The 19,324-nt window shown below is 46.1% G+C and overlaps 1 protein-coding gene across 1 annotated transcript in view; it reads right to left on the minus strand.

The window, feature by feature from the left end:
• Positions 1-19,324, minus strand: part of col24a1 (collagen type XXIV alpha 1) — a 199,944-nt gene that overhangs the window by 41,739 nt on the left and 138,881 nt on the right. The window contains exons 32-43 of the mRNA XM_014123375.3: positions 17,513-17,566; positions 13,820-13,873; positions 13,645-13,698; positions 13,127-13,180; positions 9,823-9,876; positions 9,555-9,662; positions 9,274-9,327; positions 9,066-9,173; positions 8,087-8,140; positions 6,313-6,366; positions 3,254-3,310; positions 2,431-2,484 (exon numbers count right to left, since the gene is read on the minus strand). Coding sequence (XP_013978850.3) covers positions 2,431-2,484; positions 3,254-3,310; positions 6,313-6,366; positions 8,087-8,140; positions 9,066-9,173; positions 9,274-9,327; positions 9,555-9,662; positions 9,823-9,876; positions 13,127-13,180; positions 13,645-13,698; positions 13,820-13,873; positions 17,513-17,566 — 759 coding nt within the window. The remainder of the gene's footprint in view (positions 1-2,430; positions 2,485-3,253; positions 3,311-6,312; positions 6,367-8,086; positions 8,141-9,065; positions 9,174-9,273; positions 9,328-9,554; positions 9,663-9,822; positions 9,877-13,126; positions 13,181-13,644; positions 13,699-13,819; positions 13,874-17,512; positions 17,567-19,324) is intronic.

Below are 19,324 nucleotides of genomic sequence, written 5' to 3' on the forward strand. Positions count from 1 at the left end.
CTGTTGGTGGACTTCCTGACGGATCTTCCTCCATCACAGGGCAACACCACGATCCTAGTCTCCTCCCGTCTCCTCCCTTTGCCCGGTCTCCCTACAGCCCTACAGACTGCGGAGGCCCTGTCTACACACGTCTTCCGGCACTACGGGGTGCCTGAGGACATAGTTTCTGATCGGGGTCCCGGGTTCACGTCCTGTGTCTGGAGAGCGTTCATGGAACGTCTGGGGGTCTCCGTCAGCCTCACCTCAGGTTTTCACCCCGAAAGTAACGGGCAGGTGGAGAGAGTAAACCAGGATGTGGGTAGGTTTCTGCGGTCATATTGCCAGGACCGGCCGGGGGAGTGGGACGCCGCCCATGTGCATCTGCAATGGGCCGTGAGGTGGCAGAAGGCGAGCGCTGACCGTCACCGCAGGATCGGGTCTGGCGCTTGACTCGGAACCTGCCCCTCCACCTGCCCTGCCGGAAGCTGGGTCCGCGGTTTGTGGGGCCATTCAAAGTCCTGAGGAGACTGAACGAGGTATCTTATACGTTACAGCTTCCCCCAGATTACCATATTAATCCCTTGTTCCATGTGTCTCTCCTCAGGCCAATGGTGGCTGGTCCACTCCAGGAAGCTGAGGTGCAGGAGGCCCCTCCGCCCCCTCTGGACATCGAGGGGGCCCCAGCGTATGCTGTTCGAGCCATCCTGGACTCGAGGCGTTGGGCGAGGGGCCTTCAGTACCTCGTGGAGTGGGAGGGGAGGGGTACGGTCCGGAGGAGTGATGCTGGGTGCCGGTGGAGAACGTCTTGAACCCTTCATTGCTGCGGGATTTCCACCGTCTCCACCCGGATCGCCCTGCGCCTCGTCCTCAGGGTCGTCCCCGAGGTCGGTGTCGGCGCGCTGCTGGAGCCGCGTGTCAAGGGGGGGGTACTGTCACGACTTCCGTCGAAGTCGGTCCCTCTCCTTGTTCGGGCAGCGTTCGGCGGTCGACGTCACTGGCCTTCTAGCCACCGCCGATCCACTTTTCATTTTCCATTTGTTTTGTCTATGTCTTACACACCTGGTTTCACTCACCCAATTACCTGTTTATTATTTAACCCTCTGTTCCCCATGTTTGGTTGTGAGTGATTGTTTGTTGTATTGTGGTCCGTATTTGTGGGCATGGTAATTGTCTTGTATGTTGATGACTTTGAGTAAAGTTATTTTTATTTACTCATCTCTGCTGTCCTGCGCCTGACTCCTCCGCACCAGCTACACATAGATCTTTACACCGATCAATTATCGCAAAAGTTTGAAATGAAATAAGTTTGCTAATATGGGTGATTGTTAATGGGACAATTGATGGCTACAACCATCAAACTAGTAGTAACGTCAGTAGTTTAAATTTAATTTAAATAAATTGTGGTGCACATTGTTATAATCTCATCATTAGCACGTCTATTGAGGCAATTTATCACAATATGGATTTTTGTCCATATCGCTCAGCTCTAGGTGAAAAGCTACAGCTTCACAGTCATCTGAATTGGTGATATTGGAGGTTGAGTCAGGTCATTTAGAGACCCAGATGTCAGGGTTCAGCTAGCTGTGTCTTGGGTCACTACGGCTACACAAGGTTAGCTGTAATAAGCCTGATCTTTAGGTCGAAATGTTGCACAATAAAACTGTGGGCGTATTCAACTGTGTTCGCATATCTATCTTTCTTTCAACAGCACCATATAGTCCCCTAAGCTTCATACCATACGAATAGCAGAACCACAGAGTACTGTAGTTCACAGGCCAAGCTTTCTAGGTAGGCATTTTATTACATTGGGCTGCAGGTGGCTCAGACAAAATTTGCTCTATAAATTCACCACTCAGAAGGGGGGGAAGCCCCATAGGTCGACCCGCCGTGGCCAGTTAGAGTTAACATGCACGCACGCACACACACACACACACACACACACACACACACACCACACACACACACACACACACACACACACACACACACACACACACACACCGGATCCTGGAAGTCTCTCAAGCCTCTCAACAACTGCCAAATCAAGATTAGCAACCGAAGAAGAATGCTTATAAATGCTTAAAACCATTGTACTCTCTCTCTGAGGAGGGCGGCGCTTGGGCAAAGTGTTTATAGGAGGGGAGAGCTCTAGTAACCCTGCCGCAAGGGATTCTGGGATTTCGCTCTGCACAACTTTCATCTTGTACTGTTAACTTCGCACCTGACGTGAACCTGTGTGTGTGTTAGTTTTCAGTGTCTATGCCAAGAACACCAGATTTCCTCCTGACTAATCCCAAGGAATTCAGTAATCCGGGATGCTCCTGTCTCAGATGTGTGGTCTCAGGCCTGCTTTAATACAGCACCAAAGAAATGAATGGAAACGGAACAGAAAAACCGCCAGAAAAGTGATTTTTGATACATTTGATGTTGTGGTTTATATGGTGGTTTTACCTGATATCCCTCATCTCCAGGCTCTCCGCGGTCTCCTCGCTCACCCGGGAGACCCTGCCCAAACACACACATACATTAGGGCTCTGAATCTTTTAGGAAAGGCTGTATTTCACCTTAAACTCTCTGAGCCAACTTGATAACACAATACCTTCCTTCTTATAGTTTACACTGCTTACAATCTATGCTGAGGGCCATCTACTGTAGCGTTTTGGCACAGGTGGTTGGTGGCACCTTATTTGAGGAGAACGGGCTTGTGGTAAAAAAAAAAAACTAGGCAAACCAGTTAAGAACAAATTCTTATTTACAATGACGACCTACACTGGCCAAACCCAGACAACGGTGTGCCAATTGTGAGCCACCCTATGGGACTCCCAATCACGGCTGGTTGTGATACAGCCTGGATTTGAACCAGGGTGTCTGTTGTGACGTCTCTAGTACTGAGATGCAGTGCCTTAGACCACAGCGCCACTCGGGAGCCCAACACAGACTCCAGTAATGACTGGAGAGGAATCGGTGAAATGGTATCAAACACATCAAATGCATTGGTTTCCAGGTGTTTGATGCCATTGCATTCGCTCCGTTCTGTACATTATTTTAAGCCATTCTCCCCTCAGCAGCCTCCACAAAGCGGTTTTGGACATCCACTCTCTTGGACCTCTGTCAAGCATGGTTGGAGAACTATGCCTCAAGCAACACCACTATTAGAAAACGGTTAATATAATGCTTTCATAGGGTGCCATTCTGGACATCACCTCTGACTCAGCCCTAAGCCACACACACATATAGGAAGAGGACAGGTAAGTTGAAGGAAGGCGAGACCTACTGGTTCACCTAGTGGCCCGGCAGGTCCTGGGGTCTTACTGTCTTCTCCGGGGTAACCCTGGAACACCATACCAAAATACACTCAGTACACTCTGCCACAACAGTAAAATGACACAGCATGCCAAAATGCGCCCATCCAACTCTGGCACAACAAACTTTATTTTTTATTTTATTTTTTATTTCACCTTTATTTAACCAGGTAGGCCAGTTGAGAACAAGTTCTTATTTACAACTGTGACCTGGCCAAGATAAAGCCAAGCAGTGCGACAAAAACAACAACACAGAGTCACACATGGGATAAACAAATGTACAGTCAATAACACAATTGAAAAATCTATACACAGTGTGTTCAAATGTAGTAAGATTAGGGAGGTAAGGCAATAAATAGGCCATAGTGGCGAAATAATGACAATTTAGCATTAACACTGGAGTGATAGATGTGCAGATGATGATGTGCAAGTAGAGATACTGGGGTGCAAAAGAGCAAAAATAAATAACAATATGGGGATGAGGTAGTTGGATGGGCTATTTACAGATGGGCTATGTACAGGTGCAGTGATCGGTGAACTGCTCTGACAGCTGATGCTTAAAGCTAGTGAGGGAGATATAAGTCTCCAGCTTCAGTGATTTTTGCAATTTGTTCCAGTCATTGGCAGCAGAGAACTGTAAGGAAAGGCGGCCAAATGAGGACTTGGCTTTGGGGATGACCAGTGAAATATACCTGCTGTAGCACGTGCTATGGGTGGGTGTTGCTATGGTGACCAGTGAGCTGAGATAAGGCGGGGCTTTACCGAGCAAAGACTTTTAGATGACCTGGAGCCAGTGGGCTTGGCGACGAATATGAAGCAAGGGGCAGCCAACGAGAGTATACATGTCGCAGTTGGGGGTAATATATGGGGCTTTGGTGACAAAACGGATGGCACTGTGATAGACTGCATCCAATTTGCTGAGTAGAGTGTTGGAGGCTATTTTGGAAATGACATCGCGGAAGTCAAGGATCGGTAGGATAGTCAGTTTTATGAGGATATGTTTAGCAGCATGAGTGAAGGAAGCTTTGATGCGAAATAGGAAGCCGATTCTAGATTTAATTTTGGATTGGAGATGCTTAATGTGAGTCTGGAAGGAGAGTTTACAGTCTAACCAGACACCTAGGTATTTGCAGTTGTCCACATATTCTAAGTCAGAAGCGTCCAGAGTAGTGATTCTGGACGGGCGGGCAGGTGCGGGCAGCGATCGGTTGAAGAGCATGCATTTATCGGTGACCCGATCCTGTAGGTTCATGCTCTACAACATTCGCAGAGTACGACCCTGCCTCACACAGGAAGCGGCGCAGGTCCTAATCCAGGCACTTGTCATCTCCCGTCTGGATTACTGCAACTCGCTGTTGGCTGGGCTCCCTGCCTGTGCCATTAAACCCCTACAACTCATCCAGAACGCCGCAGCCCGTCTGGTGTTCAACCTTCCCAAGTTCTCTCACGTCACCCCGCTCCTCCGCTCTCTCCACTGGCTTCCAGTTGAAGCTCGCATCCGCTACAAGACCATGGTGATTTCCTACGGAGCTGTGAAGGGAACGGCACCTCCATACCTTCAGGCTCTGATCAGGCCCTACACCCAAACAAGGGCACTGCGTTCATCCACCTCTGGCCTGCTGGCCCCCCTACCTCTGAGGAAGCACAGTTCCCGCTCAGCCCAGTCAAAACTGTTCGCTGCTCTGGCACCCCAATGGTGGAACAAGCTCCCTCACGACGCCAGGACAGCGGAGTCAATCACCACCTTCCGGAGACACCTGAAACCCCACCTCTTTAAGGAATACCTAGGATAGGATAAAGTAATCCTTCTAACCCCCCCCCCCCCCCTTAAAAGATTTAGATGCACTATTGTAAAGTGGTTGTTCCACTGGATATCATAAGGTGAATGCACCAATTTGTAAGTCGCTCTGGATAAGAGCGTCTGCTAAATGACTTAAATGTAATGTAAATGTAATTTAGTTTTACTTGCATTTAAGAACAGTTGGAGGCCACGGAAGGAGTGTTGTATGGCATTGAAGCTCGTCTGGAGGTTTGTTAACACAGTGTCCAAAGAAGGGCCAGAAGTATACAGAATGGTGTCGTCTGCATAGAGGTGGATCAGAGAATCACCAGCAGCAAGAGCGACATCATTGATATATACAGAGAAAAGAGTCGGCCCGGGAATTGAACCTTGTGGCACCCCCATAGAGACTGCCAGAGGTCTTGACAACAGGCCCTCCGATTTGACACACTGAACTCTATCTGAGAAGCAGTTGGTGAACCAGGCGAGGCAGTCATTTGAGAAACAAAGGCTGTTGAGTCTGTCGAAAGCCTTGGCCAGGTCGATGAAGACGGCTGCACAGTACTGTCTTTTATCGATGGCAGTTATGATATCGTTTAGGACCTTGAGTGTGGCTGAGGTCCACCCATGACCAGCTCGGAAACCAGATTGCATAGCGGAGAAGGTACGGTGGGATTCGAAATGGTCGGTGATCTGTTTGTTAACTTGGCTTTTGAAGAATTTAGAAAGGCAGGGCAGGATGGATATAGGTCTGTAACAGTTTGGGTCTAGAGTGTCTCCCCCTTTGAAGAGGGGGAGGCCACGGCAGCTTTCCAATCTTTAGGGATCTCAGACGATACGAAAGAGAGGTTGAACAGGCTAGTAATAGAGGGTAACAACAATTACGGCAGATAATTTTAAAAAGAGAGGGTCCAGATTGTCTAGCCCAGCTGATTTGTAGGGGTCAAGATTTTGCACCTCTTTCAGAACATCAGCTATCTGGATTTGGGTGAAGGAGAGGTGGGGGGGGCTTGGGCAAGTTGCCGCGGGGGGTGCACCTTATAACTCAGGACATTTTGTCTGAAATATGCTGAACACCGCATTCTAAGATTTATAGTTTACATGACTTTATCACAAGTAGGATATTGACACAAACGAACTAAGCCTTCGTGGAGAACTAAAGTACAGTACATGGCATATATCTTCAAAAGGCTGAAAACATAACACTGTGTGTAGGAGGAGGACAAAAAAACATGCAAATGCATAGGGTACCTTTTCACCTTTGGGTCCAGGTGGTCCTATGGGTCCTGGTTTGCCGGCGTGACCCTAAGAATAACCAAACCCATGATTATTCACCTATATCTATGTCATATGCTGCATAATATTCAAAGAACCCATAACTCACGGTCGACAGACAGTACAATAACACATAACTTGACACGGCGTGGTTGGTCAACATAGTGTTAATCATGATGCTTTATTATAAACACACTCAGGACAGCAAGGGAGAAAAATATATCCCTGGTATAATGACATATGTCAGGACCACAGAAATCATTCAACAACTTGGGTGGGTGTGTGATTGAGCTAAGAGTGAGTGTACAGTACAAACAGACTAAAAAGGAACAACGTGAACTTGTAGTGCCCCTGCATCATTACGAAACTAAAAGCCAGAATGAGATTGGCGATGACCTGGCGTCCTCTGGAGTTGCCAGAGGTTTTGGTTATAATGGTTTGAGGTTGACCATATCCAATTTATTCTTTGTTCTTGTTTGGAAGGTGTGTGTTTTCTGTGATATTGAGGTGAATCTCTCTGTCTAGTTGTGTTTGACTGAAAACCAGAATGAAGACTGGCTGTGGAGGGTTTTGGGTTTGGCTTTCTTCTCTGTTCTGGCAGTCTGTTTGCTGTGGTATTGATTCGACACCAGGTGTTATGTTGTCAATTGTATTTGGCTGCAGAGAACTGTTAGTATATGTGTGTGTGTGTGTTAACATGGTATTGATTCACTGGGGTGAATCTCCCTGAGGTGAAGAGACTGGGGGGAATCTCCCTGAGGTGAAGAGACTGGGGTGAATCTCCCTGAGGTGAAGAGACTGGGGTGAATCTCTCTGAGGTGAAGAGACTGGGGTGAATCTCTCTGAGGTGAAGAGGCTGGGGTGAATCTCTCTGAGGTGAAGAGACTGGGGTGAATCTCCCTGAGGTGAAGAGACTGGGGTGAATCTCTCTGAGGTGAAGAGACTGGGGTGAATCTCCCTGAGGTGAAGAGACTGGGGTGAATCTCTCTGAGGTGAAGAGACTGGGGTGAATCTCCCTGAGGTGAAGAGACTGGGGTGAATCTCTCTGAGGTGAAGAGACTGGGGTGAATCTCCCTGAGGTGAAGAGACTGGGGTGAATCTCTCTGAGGTGAAGAGACTGGGGTGAATCTCTCTGAGGTGAAGAGACTATGGTGAATCTCTCTGAGGTGAAGAGACTATGGTGAATCTTTCTGAGGTGAAGAGACTGGGGTGAATCTCCCTGAGGTGAAGTGACTGGGGTGAATCTCTCTGAGGTGAAGAGACTATGGTGAATCTCTGTGAGGTGAAGAGACTTATGGTGAATCTCTCTGAGGTGAAGAGACTGGGGTGAATCTCTCTGAAGTGAAGAGACTGGGTAAATCTCTCTGAGGTGAAGAGACTGGGGTGAATCTCTCTGAAGTGAAGAGACTGGGTAAATCTCTCTGAGGTGAAGAGACTGGGGTGAATCTCTCTTAGGGGAAGATAGCTGATCTGATAAGGAAGTCAGGAGTCATGACTTGATGTCACCATAACAGAACAGGGCTTAGAATACCTTTGTTGCATACCTGTGTTGTTATTAGTGATTGAAGAGACACACATGCCCTTAAGAAACACTTTAGAGTTATTGGTGAACGTGTCTGTGTGTGTGTCTGTGTGTATGAGTGTGTACAAGTGAGTGAGTCAGTGAGTGAGATCGAGATTTGAGATTGCGAGAGAGAGAGAGAGAGATAAAGAGAAGTGTGTTGTTGTAGAGCAGACAGGAATAACTCACTGTGTATCCTCCAATTCCAGGCATCCCCTCAGGCCCCATAACTCCTGGACGACCCTGAAAATCATGCAGAAAACAGACACATTCATTTTTAAAACCATTTGTTTTGCTATTCTATCTGCACTATGTGGTTATGCTGAATATAACCTTAGAGTTAAACGTTAAGGACCTATGCAGGCTGCATCCCTGGACCTGAGGTGTTGTATGACACTAAGCCATACATCTTTCCTTTCCCAGCTATCACAACAGAGTTTTCATGGCATAGCACTGGCCTGGGAAAGGAGTTTTCCTTCCTCTATGTCTTCCTGTGTGATCCCGTGCTCCAGGGGAAAAACGGTTATTTAAAGCCTTTGCTCTGCTTTTGACATCTGTTTTTTACAACTCATAACAGAAAATCTGATAGGCCTATTGCTTGTCTTCAAACACTACCGGATTAGCAACCTGCTAATTGCTATACAAAACAGAGGGAGATTAGCTTTAGAGATTAGGAAAGATCTCAGATCACTTCTGCTTAGTCTGAGCTACTGGTCCGACAGAGGCTTTGCCAGGTTTGAATAATGTAATATGAGGTCATTCATTCAGGGAAACTTAGAGAGAGGGAGAGAGGGAAACTTAGGAAGTTCATCAACATTATTTATATAAAATATTACAGGCCTGCCAATGACTTGGGAATTATGCAATTTGTCAATTGTGAGTATGTGTGTGTATATCAACATGTATTTCTACTGGGTGGTAGGATGCTGAGTGTGTTACCTCATCTCAACCAACACAAGGACACAAGGAAACAGCTCCATTCATTTCAAGTGTTTCTTGTTGAGACTGAATGGAGGCTGCTGTCCTCTTGGCCACTCCAGTGACCTGAACAACACAATAACCTGATAGACTCCCTTCAGTACTAATGAGGGACACTTTCCTACACATATTGCCCACATAGGAAGTTAGGAGGGGTGAGAACTCAGAGAATACATAACTGGACACTGACCGCAGGGCCTCTGGTTCCTCTGGCTCCTTTCAGTCCCGTCCCTCCTTCCTGGCCGATGTCCCCGATGTCCCCTGTCTCACCGATAGGACCTGGTTTGCCAGCCTCACCCTGAAAACAGAACAACAGTAAAGCTGTGAGAGCATGGACACCCATGAGGAATCGATGATGTCATTTATCAACACATGCTAATAGTAAAACAGGTGTGTACCTTCTTGCCATGCCGTCCTCGGTTGCCGGGGGGACCCTGTTTCCCCTCTGGACCCTGGAAGAGAGGCAAACTCATTAGAGACACTGGGAGACAAAATGGCTGCTGACAAAATCATCTTATTTGTTACAATTCCATTGTGACAGTGACCTCACTGAACGCCAAGTGCCCCAGAATACTGACCCCTACTGGGACACATTGGCATCATTACCTACTGTACGGCTTAATTGTTGTATCATTATTATTTTTTGTCATAAGTTTAGCTAATAAACGGACACACTTACAGAGAAACCACGTTTTCCAGCCACTCCGGTGGTTCCAGGAGGCCCAGGGTCTCCCTCTATCCCCCTGTCCCCTGCCTCGCCCATGGGCCCACAGTCACCTGGCTCTCCCTGAGAGAGAGAGAGAGAGAGAGAGAGAGAGAAGAGAAAGATCAAGATCACAAGAAAGAAAGAGTAGGAGAGTGAAGAGACATAGGTTCTAGGAGGCTTCTGAAGTAGGAGCAATAACAGCAAAGGACTTTTCATTTAGCTTATTGTCCAGTGTGTTTACCTTTGGTCCATCTTTTCCCTGGGGCCCGTCCTCGCCAGCAGGACCTGGAAGACCCTACAAACACAGCATCACATTTATTTCAGCCAACCATGGTCACTGCTGTTACAATTAATACCATGCTAATATGTTCCTATGGAATGTTTAGGCTTTACTGTCCAGTATGTATAGTTGACTCATATGTATGTAGGCTTACACAGACCCACAGGGCATGAAACATGTTGTACATTGGATAGAGCCTGACTGTGACGATTATATTTTCCTTCCGTTATATGTAAGCCATTGTGATTACAGTTTTTGCCGATTGCTTACACACTGAAAGTGAATTCTTAGACAGAAGCATCAAAACCTTAACTTTTGTAACCATGCCTTAAACAAAGGCACCAAAAGTACAAACACATTTTCTGCTTTGCACTTTGTTTGCAATTCTGCAACACACTTGCAAAACACTACACACTGTTTCATACACTAGACATTTCGTTCAAGAATGAAATCTCTTGCAATCATTGGGAAAACACTTCTATTCAAAATGCAAAACATTCCTGAAATTGGCGTCACCCACACATGAAAACATTTATACAGTAATTGAACACCAATTAGTCTGAGCCTTAGCAATACAAATAGACCTCAGGTAAGCTCACTTCTTTTGTGAGAACTTTGCAAACATGGAGGCAGTGAGAGCGAGAGGAAGTGGAAGAGGAAGAGAGGAGTAGGAGGAGGACAAGAACAAAGAAGGGGACCAGGCAATAGACGGAGACATATTTCTGATGACATTAGGGCCACTTTGGTGGACCATGTCATAAATCATGGCCTGACGATGAGGGAGCCTGGGCAGAGGGTCCAGCCCAACCTGAGTCGCTACACGGTAGCATCCATAATACGGACATTTAGACTGGAGAACAGGTATGTCTTCAACTTTCTACACTACACTGTACCTATGTAATTGTTGCACATCATTCTGCATCACAGTACAATACAATGTAGTCCTACAATATTAGGTCTATGCTCCTCAGTGAACAAAAAAAATAGGTATAGTGTTGTGAAGTACATGTAATACAGTGTTGATGTTACTGTGTACAGTATGACAGTACAGTATGTAAAAAAGAACCTAACCAATGACATCATATTCTTGCATTTTCTACAGAACTGCCAGACGACCTCCTGAGGGTGGAAGGCCACGTCTGTTCACCATGAACAGGAACTGGCCGTTGTCAATCTAGTGTTGGCAAACAACACCATCCGCCTACATCAACTAGGAGAGCAAATCACTGCAGATCACACAACATTCCATAACATCAACCGTGTCAGTATGTCCACACTCTGCCACATCTTGTGTCAACACCAACTTACGATGAAGCAGCTGTACAGGGTTCCATTTGAGAGGAACAGCGTTAGTCAAAGACCTTCGCTATGACTATGTGCAAGTAAGTGTCACTACCATTAACTGTAATACACTAATGGCAGTAGATTGTGGCTTATTGGCACTGCATAGATACATTCAGACAAAGCAGTATGTGACAAAGCAGGTGTGTGGGGGGGGGGGGGGGGGGGGGGCACCTGCCTTGCCTGTAGCTTGTAGTTTTGACTGAATGTGTCTGACCCAACCACACTCCCATCCCCATGCTTGTATGAAAATGTAGACATTGTAGTCCTGTGTTTTGAGTTACACCATATTCACAGTACAGTGTATGCATTTTCTGTTACAGAGAGTCCTGGACTTTGATGCAGCCTCATGAGTTCATTTTCATTGATGAAACTGGATTCAATCTGGCTAAAACCAGGTGTCGGGGCCGAAATGTTGTAGGACAAAGAGTCGTTGTGAATGTCCCTGGGCAGCGAGGGGAAATGTCACCTTGTGTGACGCCATTAGTCTGCAAGGAGTTCTACATCACCATGCCACCCTAGGTCCCTACAATACTGCACACATAATCATATTTCTGGATGCACTACATAATGCAGTTGTACAGGACGGACCAGAGCAGCCCAGGTTTGTTGTCATCTGTGATAATGTTAGTTTCCACCGGGATGCTCTGGTCAGGGACTGGTTCACCAACCACAATAACTTCACAGTTGTATACTTGCCCCCTTACTCCCCATTTCTCAATCCGATTGAGGAATTATTTTCGGCTTGGCGTTGGAAAGTGTATGAACGCCAACCACATGCCAGCCTGCCTCTTCTGCAATGGAAGAGGCATGCGGAGACATTGAGGTGGGGTCAGTCCAGGGTTGGATATGGCATGCAAGGCGTTATTTTCCCTGTTGCCTAGCCAGGGATGACATTGCTTGTGATGTGGATGAGGTGATGTGGCCAGACCCTAACAGAAGGTGGGATCCATAAACCATCCACCCCATCCCTTACAATACTATTTTTTATTTACCACTGCACTGTAATTTTTTTAATTTCCGTGACTTTACAGTAACATATTGTATTGATTACTGTACTTCTACCTATCTTTGTGTTTTTTTGTTGTAAAAACCTGCAATTACAAAAAAATAAGCTGTATATATATTTTTTTTAAGCCTTTCTATTTTTGTGTTCATTGAAATGTGAGTAGATATACTGGAACAATCTTTCACAGAAGCCTGTATGAGAAAATGGGTATAAGGTATACAAAGTACTAAAGACAGCAGTGTTTTGTATAAAGTACACTAGTGTGTTGTTGCTGCTTTGAAAGAGTAATTCAAATGGTGCATGTGCATACCATTTTGTTGGAAAAATGCTATTTTGAAAAAGGATTGTTAGGTTTTGATTACAGAGGTTCATTTTGACATAGAAGTGAGATGTTAATCTTAAGTGTTGTGTCTTATTTGGCTTGTGTGTAGAGTTGACACAATGAGTCAAATACCGCAACAAGTGTGTAAGCAATCGCTGTTTTCTCGATTACATATACAAATCCTAAGTGTCTGGAGGTTAAAAAAAAAGCCCAGTGGAATTGATGTATTAGCGGCAATAAGAATGTACAATAAAAACAGTGTGATTGTTTGAATAATCATAAACAGGATCTCTGAGAGTAAGCTTTGACATAAAGGACCCTCTCTCTCTCTACAGTGCTTTCCCCTGGCCCAAGAAGAGGGGGAGAGAGGCTCCTCCGACATCCCTGAAGGTTATTGATACAGTCCAACAGACAAAAACAAATCAGTCTCAACTCTGCCCTGGCCTTCGCCGGGCCCAGGGATTACACATCTCCATCAAATGAGGGCACAGTAAATATACGGGCATATCGGATTCTCCCAAACACAAGCAGAGCAGGATTAGGAGCATAGACTGTGTTTAGAAGGTCTTGTGAAGGACTCAGTCAGGACTCACTCTCATTCCCTGCTGTCCTTGTTCCCCCTCTCCTCCAACCGGCCCCCCGTGGCCCTGCAGGGACACAACAACAGAGGTGCTCAGGAGTTTATACAAAATAAGACAAGCTCAACTCTAAGTTCTGTAAATGAGTCTTGAGGTACTGTAGGCCAGGAGTATTCCAACTTCCAAATAAAATATTACTTAGATTTAAGTACTTTATTTGCGAGTTTTGACTGTGTTTTTCATAGTGCTCAGGAGGTCACGTCCCCTCAGGGGGACATAACCCAAAACAGGGCTGAACAGATGCCATGGCCCTCCAAGAGGCTTCTGGGTACTAATAGGACCTGGTACCGCTCTCAGCTTAACATTGACATCTTTTTTATATTTTTCATACCTATGGTATGTTGAGGTACATCTTCTGTACAAGTTCAATGGGTGAGTAGGCAAAGCAGTAAACTTCACTAGCATGTTGTCTGATTTGTCATTTTGTTTTGGGGGTTTTAAAACCCAAATCAGTAATTCTCTAGGACACTAACCTTTATCCCAGGTTCTCCAACTGGACCTGGCTCCCCCTCTCCGCCAGGAGTGCCCTGTGGAAAGAGAGAGAAGTAAAACAAAGTGTGTGTGTGTGTGTGTGTGTCCAGAAGTAAAGTGAAAATCACAGTGAAACGACAACAAAATAATGAGATCCAATCTTGATATTACAGTTACCTCATGTCCTTGCTCTCCGTCAGGTCCTGCGTCCCCCACGGGTCCTTTGGGCCCCTAGAGGAGAAAAACAGCCAATCAGAGGCCACAGGGGTTACTGTGATATCATGTGATGTGGTGCATCATGGTTTGATTGTGTTCAAAGTAACAACTGATCCATAACATATACCTACCCTAACCAGAAACCGTGGACGGATGGCGGCATTCGCGCAAAACTGAAAGCGTGATCCACCGCATTTAACCATGGAAAGAGGTCTGGGAGTATGTCTGAATATAAACAGCATAGCTATTCCCTCTGCAAGGCAATCAAACAAGCGAAACCCCAGTACAGCGACAAGGTGAACAGCGACAAATTCAACGACTCAGACACGAGACGTATGTGGCAGGTTCTACAAGAAATCACGGACTACAAAAAGAAATCCAGCCAAGTCACGGACACCGATGTCACACTTCCAGACAAACAAAACACCTTCTTTGCCCGCTGTGAGAATAATACAGTACCACTGTCGCGGCTCGCTAACAAGGACTGTGCCCACCCCTCTCCTTCTCCATGGCTGATGTGAGTAAAACATTTAAACCTGTTAACCCTCGCAAGGCTGCTGGCCCAGACGGCATCCCTAGCCGCATCCTCAAAGCATGTGCAGAACAGCTGGCTTGTGTGTTTACGGACATATGCAAATGCTCCCTATCTCAGTCTGTTGTCCCCACATGCTTCAAGATGGCATCCATTGTTCCTGTACCCAAGAAGGCAAAGATAACTGAAATAAATGACTACCGCCCCGTAGCACTCACTTCTGTTATCATGAAGTGCTTTGAGAGACTAGTCAAGGATCATATCACTTCCACCTTACCAGCCACCTTAGTCCCACTTCAGTTTGCATACTGTCCCAACAGGTCCACAGACGATGCAATCACCATCACACTGCCCTATCTCATCTGGACAAAAGGAATACCTTCGTAAGAATGCTGTTCATTGACTACCACTCAGCATTCAACACCATAATACCCTCCAAGCTCATCATCAAGCTGGAGGCCCTGGGTCTCCACCCCACCCTGTGCAATTGGGTCCTGGACTTTCTGACAGGCCGCCCCCAGGTGGTGAAGGTAGGAAACAACATCTCCACTTCGCTGATCCTCAACACTCAGCCCCCTCCTGTACTCCCTGTTCACCCACGACTGCGTGGCCATGCAAGCCTCCAACTCAATCATCAAGTTTGAAGACGACACAACAGTAGTGGGCTTGATCACCAACAACGACGAGACCACCTACAGGGAGGAGGTGAGGGCACTCGGAGTGTGGTGTCAGGAAAACAACCTCTCACTCAATGTCAACAAAACAAAGGAGATGATCGTGGACTTCAGCAAAGAGCAGAGGCAGCACCCCCCTATCCTCATTGAAGGGACAGCAGTTATAAGGGCACAAGGCGAGACCCAAATGCAGACAGGAAGCAGATGGTTGAGCTCCGATACTTATTATAACAAAAGGGGTAGGGAAAAGGCAGGTCGGGTACAGGCGAGAGTTCATAAACCAGGTCAGAGTCCAAACAGTACCAGGCGATAGACAGGCTCGAGGTCAGGACAGGCAGGGGTTCAGTGATAAGGTCCGAGACCAAACAGTACAAGGAGATAGGCAGGCTCGAGGTCAGAACAGGCAGAGAGGTCAGGCAAGCGGATTCGGCGTCAGGACAGGCAAGGGTCAAAACCAGGAGGGCTAGGAAAAAACAGAGACTGGGAAAGATAGGAGCTAGTAAAAATGCTGGTTGACTTGGCAAAACAAGACAAACTGGCACAGAGAGAGGAAACACAGGGATAAATACACCGGGGACTAATGGGGAAAACAGGTGACACCTGGAGGTGGGAGACAATCACAAAGACAGGTGGAACAGATCAGGGCGTGACAGCAGGGCATGACAGCAGTGGAGAAGGTGGAAAGTTTTGAGTTCCTCGGCGTACACATCACGGACAAACTGAAATGGTCCATCCACACAGACAGTGTGGTGAAGAACCTCAGGAGGCTGAAGAAATTTGGCTTGTCACCCAGAACCCTGACAAACTTTTACAGATGCACAATCGAGAGCATCTTGTCGGGCTGTGTCATAGCCTGGTACGGCAACTGCACCGCCCTCAACCGCAAGGCTTTCCAGAGGGTGGTGCAGTCTGTACAACGCATCACTGGGGGCAAACTACCTGCCCTCCATGACACCTACAGCACCTGATGTCACAGGAAGGCCAAAAACATAATCAAGGACATCAACCACCAGAGCCACTGCCTGTTCACACTGCTACCATCCAGAAGGTAAGGTCAGTACAGGTACATCAAAGCTGGGACCGAGAGACTGAAAAACAGCTTCTATCTTAAGGCCATCAGACTGCTAAACAACAATCACTAACTCAGAGAGGCTGCTGCCTACATTGAGACCCAATCGCTGGCGACTTTAATAAATGGATCACTAGTCACTTTATACAATGCATTCTAAATAATGTCATTTTAATAATGTTTACATATCTTACATTACTCATATCACATGTATATACTGTATTTTATACCATCTATCGCACCTTGCCTATGCCGCTCGGCCATCGCTCAGCCATATTCTTACATGTACATATTCTCATTCACCCCTTTAGATTTGTGTTTATTAGGTAGTTGGTGGGGAATTGTTAGATTACTTGTTAGATATTACTGCAGTCGGCTAGAAGCATAGGCATTTCGCTACACTCGCATTAACATCTGCTAACCGTGTGTATGTGACAAATAAAATGGGATTTGATTTGATGACTGTGGAGCTTTTTGAAATATATTTTTTGGACGTTCTTGATGCTCTCAAGGGGTCCACTGTTTTCCATGAAATATGAGAATTTGGAGACTAATGCTTGAGAGGGATAATGTGGGGGTTAAGTTTGTGTGAGTGTGTGCTTGTGTGCCTGTGTCTGCGTTTGTGTGTGTGTGCCTGTGTGTGTGCCTGTGTCTGCGGGGGGGGGGGGGGTGTGTGTGTGTGTGTGTGCGTGTATTTGTCTGTGTGTGTGTTTGTCTGTGTGTGTGTGTGTGTGTTTGTGTGTGTGTGTGTGTGTGTGTGTCTGCGTGCCTGAGTGTGTGTGTGTCAGCATCAAAGCTGGAAACATTAGTCACACTCACATCCCATCAGCCACATGAAATCACACCGCTCTTTACAGCTTGCGTTTTACAGAGCCCTGGAACAACTGATTCAGGGTGTGGGAGTAATACCAGAGCTGATTAAATGATTAGAAATAAAAACATAAAAGGATGGCTGCCTTTACACAGGCAGCCCAATTCTAATACTTTTTTCACTAATTGGTCTTTTGACCAATTAGAAGAAAAAATATCAGAATTGGGCTGCCTGTCCCCAACAAAGTCCAAATGCCTCAGGAGGAAGAGAGGCTTAATCATTTTAATAATACATGTTCACCTCGCAGGGATAGTCTGTTTGACATTTATATACCACAGAACAAACACAGCCAAAGTGTCATAGGTAAGACCCAGAGTGTTCCCCTATCAGGTTGTGTGGTTAGGTCGGAAAACTCCTCGCCCTCATCACACTAAGAGAGGTCTTGAGGTGTATTCCTTTTAGGGAGTTTTCCTGCCCACTGTGTTGCTGCTTACACTTTAGGGGTCTAGGCAGGGTTCCTGTAAAGAACTTTGACAACTGTTTGATTGATTGGTTGGTCGATACTCACTGGTTCACCATGGGCACCCCTCTCTCCTGTGCTGCCAGCGATCCCAGCTTTCCCCTGAGAGAGAGACAGAGGTCAAAGTTCACCAACATAATATTACAGGCTGAACTTAACCAGACAGAGCCTACAAGAGACACTATCAATGGATCTGATTGGTCTGGAGAAACAAGTATATAAAACAGTAAGTCATGCAGAAAATAAAGTGTACATCTAATATTCCAGGAATGGAAAAATCCCCTTTGAGAAGTTGGGAAGGGACAAGCCTGTGAACTTGACCGATGAACTTGATCCATAGCATCCTGAACACAAACACTGAGGAAGCAGTTTCTGTTACAACTGGGGAAGGAAGCTATTGAATGTGGTGTATCAAGCATATCAAATTTGTATCAAAGGTATTACATCTGATCTGAAGTATTTGGTTGCTTTATTAATCTAGGATCAGTGTGATATTCTATGCACATCCGTTGTCTATCATGACTAACCCAGGCTCTGTTCCACAGGAGGAGACATACACAGCCTTTAGCCATCTCAAAAGGTCTTTGTCCCAGCAATGTATGTCACATCATTCACATCAACTTATGAAAATATTAAAGTGGAAAGTCATGATGTCAAAGTTAGGTCTATGTCTTAAAAGGTCCAGTGCAGTCAAAATTCAGTTTCTCATGTGCTCTGTATCATATTGTACAACAGCTTATGAAACTAACACTGTAAAAGTCTGAAAAGATTTGATCAGTGTTATTTCCTGCTGGTTGAAATTACAATCTACATAGGACCTTCTAATCAGAATGTTTAGCATGAGTGGAGTTCAGCCTGCCTGTTGACATCACCAGACATCAATTAAGTTAATAGACCGATAAAGTGAGTTCCAAACCTCTCTTCCAATAACAGCACTTTTATTATTTGACCATGCTGGTCATTTGAACCTCTTGGCCATGTTCTGTTATAATCTCCACACAGCACAGCCAGAAGAGGACAGGCCACCCCTCATAGTCTGGTTCCTCTCTAGGTTTCTTCCTAGGTTTTGGCCTTTCTAGGGAGTTTTCCCTAGCCACCATGCTTCTACATTTACATTATAGTCATTTAGCAGACACTCTTATCCAGAGCAACTTACAGTAGTAAATGCATACACTTAATACATTTTTTCCATACTGGTCCCCCATGGGAATCAAACCCACAACCCTGGCATTGCAAACACCATGCTCTACCAACTGAGCCACACAGGACTACATCTACACCTGCATTGCTTGCTGTTTGGGGTTTTAGGCTGGGTTTCTGTACAGCACTTTGAGATATCAACCGATCTAAGAAGGGCTATATAAATACATTTGATTTGACCATAGGGGGAGGCAGAGTAAAGGCTGTTTAGGGGGTGGGGGGAATGACCATAGGGGGAGGCAGAATAAAGGCTGTTTAGGGGGTGGGGGGAATGACCATAGGGGGAGGCAGAGTAAAGGCTGTTTAGGGGGTGGGGGGAATGACCATAGGGGGAGGCAGAGTAAAGGCTGTTTAGGGGGTGGGGGGAATGACCATAGGGGGAGGCAGAGTAAAGGCTGTTTAGGGGGTGGGGGGAATGACCATAGGGGGAGCAGCATGGCCATTGAGGGGGTGTGGATAAAAAAATAACAATTAGAATTTAAAAAACTAAAATATACATATTAACAACTGCAACAGTAATGAATGTTGTTGGGGTGGGGGCAGAGTAAAAGTCATTTGGGGGGTGTCCATAGGGGGAGTAGTAGGGGGCGTAGCAGGGGGGAGGGGGGAGCAGGTAGCTGACTAGTGGTGGCTTTTCAGCAGCCTGATGGTCTGAGCATA

This window comes from Salmo salar, chromosome 10, assembly GCF_965601325.2.
Source record: "Salmo salar chromosome 10, fSalSal1, whole genome shotgun sequence".
In the NCBI taxonomy this organism is placed as follows: Eukaryota; Metazoa; Chordata; class Actinopteri; order Salmoniformes; family Salmonidae; genus Salmo; species Salmo salar.